General features: G+C 43.6%; 1 protein-coding gene across 3 annotated transcripts in view; it reads left to right on the top strand.

The window, feature by feature from the left end:
* Sept6 (septin 6) overlaps positions 1-5,844 on the top strand; it is a 101,048-nt gene extending 95,204 nt beyond the window's left edge. Inside the window, exon 10 of one of the 3 annotated variants that reach the window (XM_013019815.1) lies at positions 4,826-5,844. In XM_013019815.1, coding sequence (XP_012875269.1) covers positions 4,826-4,835 — 10 coding nt within the window. In that variant the 3' untranslated portion in view covers positions 4,836-5,844. Of the gene's footprint in view, positions 1-1,606; positions 2,367-2,895; positions 3,313-4,825 lie in introns of those variants that run through there. The other 2 variants (XM_013019813.1, XM_013019814.1) reach the window with 2 other exon arrangements.
* Positions 5,845-10,952: the final 5,108 nt, after the last annotated feature.

Genomic DNA, 10,952 nt, shown 5'->3' with positions numbered 1-10,952 from the left:
GTGTGTGTGTGTGTGTGTGTGTGTGTTTTAATTTTGAGGAAGTCCCTGCACAGTTTCATATGCACATACTTTAAATATATCCTCCAAATATCTAGTAATCTTGATTCTTTTTTTGGCAGTCCTGGGGCTTGAACTCAAGGCCTAGGCACTGTTCCTGAGCTTCTTTTGCTCAGCACTCTACCACTTGAGCCACCACTCCCTTTCCAGCTTTATCTATTTATGTGGCACTGAGGAATCAAACCCAGGGCTTCATGCATGCTAGGCAAGCACTCTACCACTAAGCCATATTCCCAAACTTTTTTTCTTGGGGTTACTGTAGGATCATGAGAAGATTCTCAGGAAATAACTCAGACCCTAGGTGTGACCCTTTCTTTGTGACCCCAGGCAAGGCAGTTAACTCCTTTGTATGTATCTCAATCGACTGGGGCACCTAGATCAATACTAATTGTCCTATTGCTGTCGTAGGGATGAAGTTCAAATGGGAAGTTGGTCAAAGTACTATGGGAACAGAACTAATAGGGCACTGCCATAGTTCAGGTTTTCAAGTAACTGTGGGCTATACCCATCTCCAGCCTCTTGACTAAGGACTATGTATTTAGCTGACTTGGCCAGCTCTGAGGAATACCTTACCTGCAACTTCAGTCCTTCTGTTTTTCCTAAAGGACAAGGAAACACACTGGCCATGAGCCTGGTGTAGCAGCCAGTGCCCTTAGGATACTTGCTAAATAGATTCTTGTGTAAGGTTTCGCGGAGGTATTGGTAGGGAATTAGTCAGAACTTAGTACTTAAGAAAAAAGAGTTTAAAAAGTCTTTAGGTGGGCCGGGTACTGGTGGCTCATGCCTATAATCTTAGTTCTCAGGAGGCTGAGATTTGAGGATCACAGTTCAAAGCCAGCCTGGGCAGGAAACTTTGTGAGACTCTACCTGCCAGAAACTACCAAAAAAAAAGAAAGAAAAAGAAAAGAAGCTGGAAATGGAGCTGTGGCTCAAGTAGTAGAGCATTAGCCTTGAGCAAAAGAAGCTTGGGGACAGTGCTTAGTCCCTTAGTTCAAACCTCAAGATCAGCACACACAGAGAAAATATTTATGTGATCCTCAAGATTTATGTGATTCTCAATCATTATTTCGTTTTTGGGTTTTTGTTTTGTTTTGGTTTTTTGTTTTGGTCAGGTGTGGGGCTCCAACTCTGGGCCTGGTTGCTGTCCCTCAGCTCTTCAGCTCAAGGCTTGTGCTCTATCACTTGAGCCACAACACCATTTCTGGTTTTCTGGTAGTTTATTGAGTTTATAAGAGTCTCACAGTCTTTCCTGCCCAGGCTGGCTTTGAACCCTGATCCTCTGATCTCAGCCTCCTTAGTAGCTAGGATTATAGGCATGAGCCACTAGTGCCCGGCCATTATTTTGCTTTCTAATGCCACTACTGCTGCCATTCAGGGCTGTGTGTGCATGTATGAGAGAGAAAGCATGTTTGTGGGAGCCAATAAAGCCATCTAACATAGCCATATTCTAATTTATCCATTAGTCATCATGACTTAATTTTCTTCTGACTTTTTTTTTTGGTACATTAATCCATTCATTCATTAACCCAACTTCTCTTTTCATTTTCAGTTTGGGCTTCCTGTAGAAGTGCCCTTTCCTGCACAACAGAGCTGGGCCTCCCTTTTCTCTAACTCCTCCTCTAATATGTCAGACAACCCATGCCTTCCCTTCTCTTCCTGCAAAAGTTTATAGATTCCCTGAGAGTCAGAGGATGGTGCCTGCCCTCTGATCAAGAAGTTAACAGACTTTGTAGCTGCATCCTGCATCCCAGTCCCCCACCCCTACCCCACTCCTCCAGCTGTCCACACACTCCCTTACTCTTCCCCCCGCATCCTTATCCTTGCATCCTTGCCAGACTGTAACACATTCAGGAGGCCCATCTGCTACTTCTTAACCACCAGCCTCCCCATTCCAACTCTCATCGCTGCTGCCTCCCTGATGTATTTCTATCCACCGTGAGTGGGTAGATACCAGGCAGCTTCCACATGTTCCAGCTGTCCCCCTTAGTTTCCTTGTGACCCAGTTAGGGTCTTCCCTGTCCCCTCCCCCTGTCTTCAGAAATCACTGTCCTTTCTCAGAGGCTCCAAATGGAGATTCTGGAATGCCTTTTCCTCTGGCCTCCTAGACCAGCCCTTTTCTGTTCTCAGTCATTCACAGTAACTGCACTGAAGCCACATTGGAAGTCCACCACAAGCTTATTTACAGTGACCAAGCCCTTTTCCATAAAAACACAATTGCTTGAGCAAATAGCATAAATCTCCTCCCACCCCAATCTCTGGCTACCCCACAGATGCAGAAGGGAATAAACTTGAATGTTATTACCAGCCTAGAGTCTTGAGTTGACAGATTTACAGAATTCTGAGAGCTTTCAGCATCTTCTTGGTCATTTCCCAGGGGGCTTTTTGCCATCCCAATAAAATGTGATCAATAGCAGAAATCATAGTCCCAGCATCATATAAAAGTGGTGAGCTGACTGGGAAAAGAATGAAGTGCTTGGGGGTTTGCTTGGATGAATTTTCTGGTCTTATTTGGGGGAATGGGATGATAATTTTAAAATGCATTTTGCACGTGTTACCTGTAAGAAGAGACGAAATTATCCACCCAGAAGAATAGAGGTATTGTGTTGGGAAGATCCTTAACTTTGTGTTTTGATGTTTCCAAACTATTCCAGCCCTAATTTTGACCATGAATACCACTTGATAGTGACTGTGGGAACCCCTTTGAAGTAGTAAGGTCTCCATTCTTAGGGCCATGAGAAGTACAGGCCTTTGCTGTTTGGCCAGTGAGAGAATGAAAGAGTTGGAGGCCAGCTACCAATGCTGTGGCTAATATGCCGTCTTTCTGCCCTTCCTTTGCAGTAACCTATGGCTGTGTACTGAATAGTATGCCCCGCTACTGCTGGACTGGACTCCACTTAGCCTTTTAAATGAAGGTTCTTATTTTAACTGACAGCTTTCCTTTGGGGTGCCAGACAGCTGAGCCCCCCATTCCCTCCCCTAATCCCTGCTGTATACTTCAAGCCCCACTGCTTCTTTTTGAGTTCTACAACTTGCTCCTTCTGTCTTCCAATCCCACTGGCACCATGACCACCTTATTTTTCTTTTTTCCTTTTTTTTGTAATCACTCCCTTTTAAAAAAAAATCACAGTGGTACCAAGTTTCTAGACCTTGTTGAAGTATTGCAAGACAATACTAAGAAGCAACACACTCACACATTTCTCTTGTTGGCAAACAAGCAAGCCAGTTTTGGCCAGGTGCTGGTAGCTCACACCTGTAATCCTAGCTGCTCAGGAGACTGAGATCTGAAGATTGCAGTTTGAAACCAGCCCAGACAGTAAACCTATGAGACTCTTAACCTCCAAGTAACCACAAAATGCCAGAAGTAGAGTTGTGGCTCAAGTGATAGAGCACTGGCCTTGAGCAAAAGAAGTTCAGAGACAACACCCAAGCCCTGAGTTTCAAGCCCCATGACAGGCACAAAAAATACCTTTAAATTCCATGTCTTGAGATTCCCAATCCATTCCACCAAAGAAAAGCTTGTTTGTTTTTGATGGTGATGGTGATGGAACCCTGGGCCTTTTACCCATGCGAGGCACTCACTCTACCAATGAGCTCCAACCTCAACCCTCAGTGTTTTGAGACCATGTCTCTCTGTCTAGCCAGGCACAGCCTCCCCAGTGCTGAAATTATGGGTATAGAACCACTTGGCCAGAAACAATGTCTTTTAACACAGTCAGGGTTAGAGATCTCTTGAAGGGTCTCATCCTATATAAAACACCCAGAGATGGGGCAGGTGGGGATGGGCAAAGGAAAGTCTCCAGGGCAGCTTCTTAAGTAAGTTGCTGCCACCCACCCTTCTGTCTTTGGGACAAGACATCTGTTATTCTGGGGTCAGCCTTCCTGCATATCTAGAATATTGAATATAGGGTTAGCAGGTGCTCAGGATGATCTTGTAGTCGGAAGTTTGGTAAAGAAAAATCTAACCTGTGAGTGTATATGAGGCCATTACAGCACTGGTGGCTCATGCCTGTAATACTAGTTAGGAGGCCGAGATCTGAGGATCACAGTTCAAAGCCAACCTGGACAACAAAGTCCCTGAGACTCTAATCTTTGATTATCCACCAAAAATTAAAAAAGCTGGAAGTAGTGCTGTGACTCAAGTGGTAGAGTGTTCTCCTTGAGCAAAAAATAGCTCAAGGACAGTGCTTAGGCCCAGAATTCAAGCCCCAGGACTGGGGCTGCAAGTGGGGGGGTGCTTATGTCACTGGGTAGCTTTTCCTCACTGTAGACAGAAAAGGATTTTTTAATTAATACAGTTGTTACTATTTTTATTCTGTTTACTTGTGATGAAATGAAACCAGTCATTAGAAATGACGTGTGCTATTATCTTCCAAGACTAGGATGAAATGGATACACGCACGCACGCACACATACACACACACACACATGCACACACTTCATTTCCCTTAAGCCCAAAAAAAAAGTCTGCTTTCCCCAGCTGCATTTCGGATCAGTTTTTTTTTGTTTGTTTGTTTTAATCATTTGGCATTCAAATGTGGCTGTAATATGTGCTTATTTGAAGAAGCTTTAAACTAATGTGTAGTGTTCTGGAAACCTCTGTAGATTTTCCCTATGGTGCCAGCCCACAGACTCTGTTCCTAACCTGTCTTCTCAGAGTAGACCCTGTGCTACCTCATGCTGCAAGTTGCCTTTCCCTTGTCTCACTTTGGATGTCCTTTTTTCTGTGGCTAATTTCCTGTTTTCTTTCTCTTTCTCTCTCCCTCTCCAGCTTTTTTTAATCTTGTCTTCAGCAGCTGCACTAAATCTAAAGGAGAAGACTGCCATGATAGAAGAGTTAGGGTTCCATATGGTCTCAAACCAGAAATCAACCAGTTATCTCTCCTCCCCCAACTGCACACATATACACTCACACCACATGCAACAAGGGTTCATGTATCCCTATCCCCATGTCCTGGCAAGAAGCTCTCTTCTGATTTACATGGTATTTTCAGTGGAAGTGTCTTGTTCTAAACTAACAAGGCAGGAAAAGAATCACCAGAGCTGGAAAATGGATCAGATGGTAACCTCAGAGAGAAAACTGCAATACCACTCACTCGAGTGTAAGTGATTGGGACAGGAGACCTCCGCTGTGGGAGTGGATGTGCTCCTTGTAAGGTTTTGAGTGTGAAGTTTTTCTTTTGAAACAATTCTTTAGTTCAGAGGGCTGACTGTTGCCAGCCACTATTAAACACTTCTGAAATAGGCAACAGAAAAATTGCATCTTCAACATTCATAGACCTTCTTCAGACCCTAACAAGGGAGAAAATAATGGAGTCTACTCTCTTAACCATTCAGGTGGAAAGAGACATTGATAGAGACACTGGGATTGAGGTTAGTTAAGAACAAAATGACTCCATTCGAATTTCCAAGGCCATGTGGAATTTTGGGGAGAAGTTTCTGGTTCAGCTTTGGGATGTGGAGAGAGCTTTCATGTTGATCAATCTACCTTGAATTCATTGGCTAAACTTGCATCAAAATACCATGTGAGTGTGTTCATTCCAATATGTCCCGACCAACATCAATACCATTCTGCTGTTCAGTGTCTCTTGAGAGAGCCTCTTTGCATGTTTTCCAGAACCTGTGTTTGTTTTTCCTGTCTTCTCTGTTCTTTTTGCTCAAAGGTGTGACCAGTCATTGGCCCTTTGAGGCTTTGATTTTCCAAGAAAAACATCCCAGAACCAGCACTGTTTAGCTTAATACCTTTCTAATGTCCATGTTAATTTTCAATAAAATTCAAAGAAATGCTAATGGCTCTGTGATCTGATTTTGAATCAATAGACGATGCGCCTCACAACATTTCCCCTTCAGTAGGAATGGGTGGCTGCCTCCCAAATGGGTGGATTTTGGGGGCTCAGGGAAGCACCAGAGGCGACAAAATCATCTTCAGTGACTGCCATGCCCACTCCTTTCTTCCATTTGGCCCTGAAATCTCACTGAAGCAGAATGAGTGTGAGCAAGGAAGTCTTCTGCTTGCTTTATTAGCATGCATTAAATTAATCTGTTGGGCTAATTAACTTGTGGAATAATGGGTGAAGGAAGTGGTGAATAAGATTCCACAGGACAAGATTCAGGTTACATCTAATTCTAGAAGGAAAAGAACTCGTGTTGCTTCTGGCATTGAATCCTGCCATGTGACCATCACCCAGATTTTCTTTATGTCTGGAAAGGCATTACGTATATATCCAGTCATACTTCTGTATCCTGGGTATGCCAGCAGAGGAAGCCTACTTGTAGGTGTTAAAGTGGACAATAAGGAGAGATCAGTTTCTGGAATTGTGGTTGAGAGTAGGTGGGATTTCCTTTCCTCTGGTTTATTTATTTAATGTGCAGATGCTGAAGATTGGATGAATGTGCTGTTCACATTTTCAGAAGCCTGGTGGCCTCTGCAGGATACCGGAGGAAATGCTAGTAGCCTGCTTTTATGCAGTTTTCCCGCTAGAGGGCAGCTGAGCAAAACCATAATCTCATGTGACGTCTCTGAGCAGAAGCAGACCCTGAGGTATGGAAAAATACAGACTCCAGCCAGGCAGGTTTGCTTGCTGTGTGCAAAGAGGTAAGTTGTGTTATGAATGTTAGAGAAAGAGAATACCAGTGATTTCCTTGCAGAGTCATTGTGATGGCTTTCGAAGCTAATATAAATAAAATAATAAATAAAAGAACCAAGCCTTATTTAAGATGAATTTTCTCTGTACCAGAACATACTCATTTTAAGGTCCTTTCTGGGTTGTTTTGTTTGTTTTTGCCAGACCCGGGGCTTGAACTCAGAATCTGGGCACTGTCCCTGAGCCTCTCTGTGCTCAAGGCTAGTGTTCTACTACAGCGCCACTTGTATGTTGTACTGAAGAATTGAACCCAGGGCTTCATGCATGCTAGGCAAGCACTCTACCACTAAGCCTCATTTCCAGCCCACCTCTCAGGTTTTTTTTAGTCTAAGTACTAAGAACATTTAGAACCAAATCGTTGTCCTGTGCATTATAGAATATTGAGTAGCATGCCTGGGCTCTAACCCAGACCTCAGTAGCACACCCCTAGCCCTCACAATATGGCAGCAGTGTTTCCAAAATATCCAGTTGTCCCCTGGAGCCTCAGTAAATGTTTTTCTATGAAGGACTAATGATAGTTAAGGCTTTGTAGGCCATATTCAACTGCAGCATGAAAACAGCCATACATAAAAGAATGGATATGGCTGTGCTCCAATAAAAAAAAATTGGAATTTCACTTTTTTTTTGTCAGTTATGGGGATTGAACTCATGTCCTAGGTGCTGTTCCTGAACTCTTATACGCCAGGCTAGTAGTATACCACTTGGAGCCACAGAACCACTTCAAGTTTTTCTGGTGGTTACCTGGGCTGGCTTCGAACCAGATCTTCAGATCTCAGCCTCCTGAGTAGCTAGGATTTCATGTGAGGCACCAGCACCTGGCTTGGAATTGCACATTTTTTAACATTCTCAGCTGTACTTTTGATTAACCATTAAAAGTGCAAAAATAGCTGGGCACCAGTGCTTCACGCCTGTAATCCTAGCTACTCAGGAGGCTGAGATCTGAGGATCGCCGTTCAAAGCCAGCCTGGGCAGGAAAGTCCGTGAGACTTTTATCTCCAATAAACCACTAGAAAACTGGAAGTGGCGCTGTGGCTCAAGCAGTAGAGCGCTCGCCTTGAGCTGAAGAGTGCAGGGACAGTGCCCAAGCTCAGAGTCCAAATCCCATGACCGGCAAAAAATAATGCAAAAATAGGCTGGGTACCTGTGGCTCATGCCTGTAATCCTAGCTACTCAGGAGGCTGAGATCTGAGGATCTCAGTTCAAAGCCAACCTGAGCAGGAAAGTCCATGAGACTTATCTCCAGTTAATCACAAGAAAACTGAACGTGGTGCTGTGGCTCAAGTGGTAGAGTGCTTGCCTTGAGCTGAAGAGCTTATGGTCAGTGCCCAAGCCCAGAGTGCAAGCCCCTGGACCAACAACAACAACAAAAAAGCAAAAATAGGCTAATTCTAGTGCCTCAAGCCTGTAATCCTAGCTACTCAGGAAGCTGAGATCTGAGGGTCACAGTTCAAAGCCAGCCTGTGCAAGAAAGTCTCCGAGACTCTTATCTCCAATTAACTGAGTTGTGGCTCAAGTGAACAGAGCCCAGGTCCTGAGTTAAAAAAAAAAAAAAAACAACCCAAAACTCCCCCATGTGCACACACACACACAAATGCAAAAATACTCATCATAGAATATTTATCAAAATGAAAATAATTGTAAAATAGTCTGGGACTGGTGGCTCACATGGTAATCCTAGTTACTGGAGAGGCTGAGATTTGAGGTTCACAGTTTGAAGCCAGCCTGTGCAGGAAAGTCCATGAGACTCTTCAATAAAACACCACAAAAAAAGCTGGAAGTGCAGTAGTGGGTGGCTCAAGTGGTAGAGTACTAGCCTTGAGGACAAAAGCTCTGGCCCTGAGTTCAAGCCCCAGGACCAGCACAAAAAATGCAAAAATATTCCTAAAGTAAAGGTCAATAAAAATTCAGGGCAGGAGGCCACTGGGTTTCACACTATGTTAGACAATCGCTCTACCACTGAGCTACAAGCTAGTAGCACATAGCACCTTAAATCAGTTCCAGTGTCTTTCACATTCTGATTCGAGAGTCTGGTTGCAATTGTTTTCAGTGCAGTTAAGAGGAAGAAATTCCTTTTTTCCCCAGATTGTTTTCTAGGGAACATAAGTTTTCATTACAGTTTTGTTTTGCTGAAGATCAGCAGCTTGAGCAAGGTCTTAGTCAATGTGTGCTACTATAACAAAATACCTGTAAATAACAGGTATTTATTTCTCAAGAATTCTGGAAGCTGGAAAGTTTGAAGTTAAGACACCAACGGATTTGGTTATCTGGTAAAGGATATTCTGTGCTTCCAAGATGGTTTCTTTTGCTGCAGTCTTTGGGAGAGTAGGAACACTGTTCTCACATGGTTGATGGAGAGTGGAAGGGCAAACAAAACACTGCATAAAACTTGAGGGCATTGGGCTGGGAAGGTGGCTCAGTGGTAGAGCGCTCGCCTTGCATGCCTGATGCCCTGGGTTCGATTCCTCAGCACCACATAAGCAAAAAGAAAAAAGCCGGAAATGGCGCTGTGGCTCAAGTGGTAGAGTGCTAGCCTTGAGCTGAAGAGCTGAGGGACAGCACCCAGGCCCAGAGTTCAGGCCCCGGACTAAAAAAAAAAAACAAAACTTGAGGGCATTAATCCCATTCAAAGTTTTATTGTTATTACGAAGGTGACATACAGAAGGGTTACAGTTACATAGGTCAGGTAATGAGTACATACTTTTAAAATTGTTCATATAAAGGTGATGTACAAAGGAATTAGTTACATAAGTCAGAGAAAGTATATTTCTTTTTTTGACAAATTTTTTATTATTATCTTTAAGTAGTTGTACAAAGAAGTTCCCATTCTATAAAACAGTATATGAATACAACAATGTCACCCTTCCCTTGCTCTCCCAGTTTTTCCCTCCCATCCCCACTCACAGTCGTATAGTTCATTTTCAACAGTGTCTAGTACCATTGCTGCATTTGTTCACCCTTTGTCCCTCCATTTCTGTGTCCCTCTCCCCGCCCCTAGCCAGATAAAACAAAAAGGAAAGAAAACCAAAACAAAGAAAAAAACACTTGTTTGGCATATGCATTATTAATCTCATAATAAAATCCCCTCCCTTCCCCAATAGTTTGAATCCTTTTTATTTTACATATTTTAAAATATTTTTTACAGGCAGTTGCTCAAAAACATGTAGACAGTATTTTTCCTCAATCTTGCTTCAGTTCCAGCAGATTTCTCAGGTCCAACACAGGGACCTGAGGGATTTTCTCCTTTCATCTCAATACCTCACCGAAGAAGACACCTCTCTGCAGGAAATAGAAGAGCCTTTTCCACCCTAGTGTCTAACCTACTACTCTCAATAAATAATAATTTTAGAAAAACAACGCCGGGCGCTGGTGGCTCACGCCTGTAATCCTAGCTACTCAGGAGGCTGAGATCTGAGGATCGCGGTTCAAAGCCAGCCCGGGCAGGAGAGACCGTGAGACTCCTATCTCCAATAAACCACCAGGAAACCGGGAGTGGCGCTGTAGCTCAAGTGGTAGAGCGCTCGCCTTGAGCTGAAGAGCTGAGGGACAGGGCCCAGGCCCAGAGTTCAAGCCCCACGACCAACCAAAAAAAAATAAATAATTAAAAAAAAAACAAACAGGAAGAGGCTGGTATGTAGTTCAGTGGCAAAGTGTTTGCCTAGCAAGTGCAATGTCCTGGGTTCGATCCCCAGTACCAAAAAAGAAAAGAAAAAATAAGTTTTAAGAAAGGAAGAAATGTTACTTCTGAATAGTCAGGTGCTGGATCAGAATTTAAGGAGGCTTTAACAGATTTGGACTTGAACAGACACCCCACCTGGTTTACTCTCATTTCACACATTATTTTTTGTCCTACCATTACTTTTGTTTTTTTTTTGTTTTGTTTTGTTTATCGGTTGTGGGGCTTGAACTCTGAGCTTGGGCACTGTCCAGTCCCTGAGCTCTTCAACTCAAGGTGAGTACTCTACTGCTTGAGCCACAGCTCCACTTCCAGTTTTCGAGTGGTTTATTGGAGATAAAGAGTCTCAGGGACTTTCTTGCCCAGGCTGGCTTTGAACTGTGATCTCAGATCTCAGCATCCTGAGTAGCTAGGATTACAGGTGTGAGCCACCAGCGCCCGGCCCATTAGTTGTTTTTAGCAATCCCCAATAAATGCCAGCATTCCCATGGACTTACTGCTAGCCTGTACGGGATAATGGATCTCTAAGCTGTAGCTGGGCTCCTCAGGTTTTCTCTCAAATAAACCAGTGCTGGTGATGA

Source organism: Dipodomys ordii, unplaced genomic scaffold, assembly GCF_000151885.1.
Source record: "Dipodomys ordii isolate 6190 unplaced genomic scaffold, Dord_2.0 Scaffold47, whole genome shotgun sequence".
In the NCBI taxonomy this organism is placed as follows: Eukaryota; Metazoa; Chordata; class Mammalia; order Rodentia; family Heteromyidae; genus Dipodomys; species Dipodomys ordii.
The sequence above is the reverse complement of the archived record's forward strand: the minus strand, read 5'-3'. Positions and strand labels throughout refer to the sequence as shown.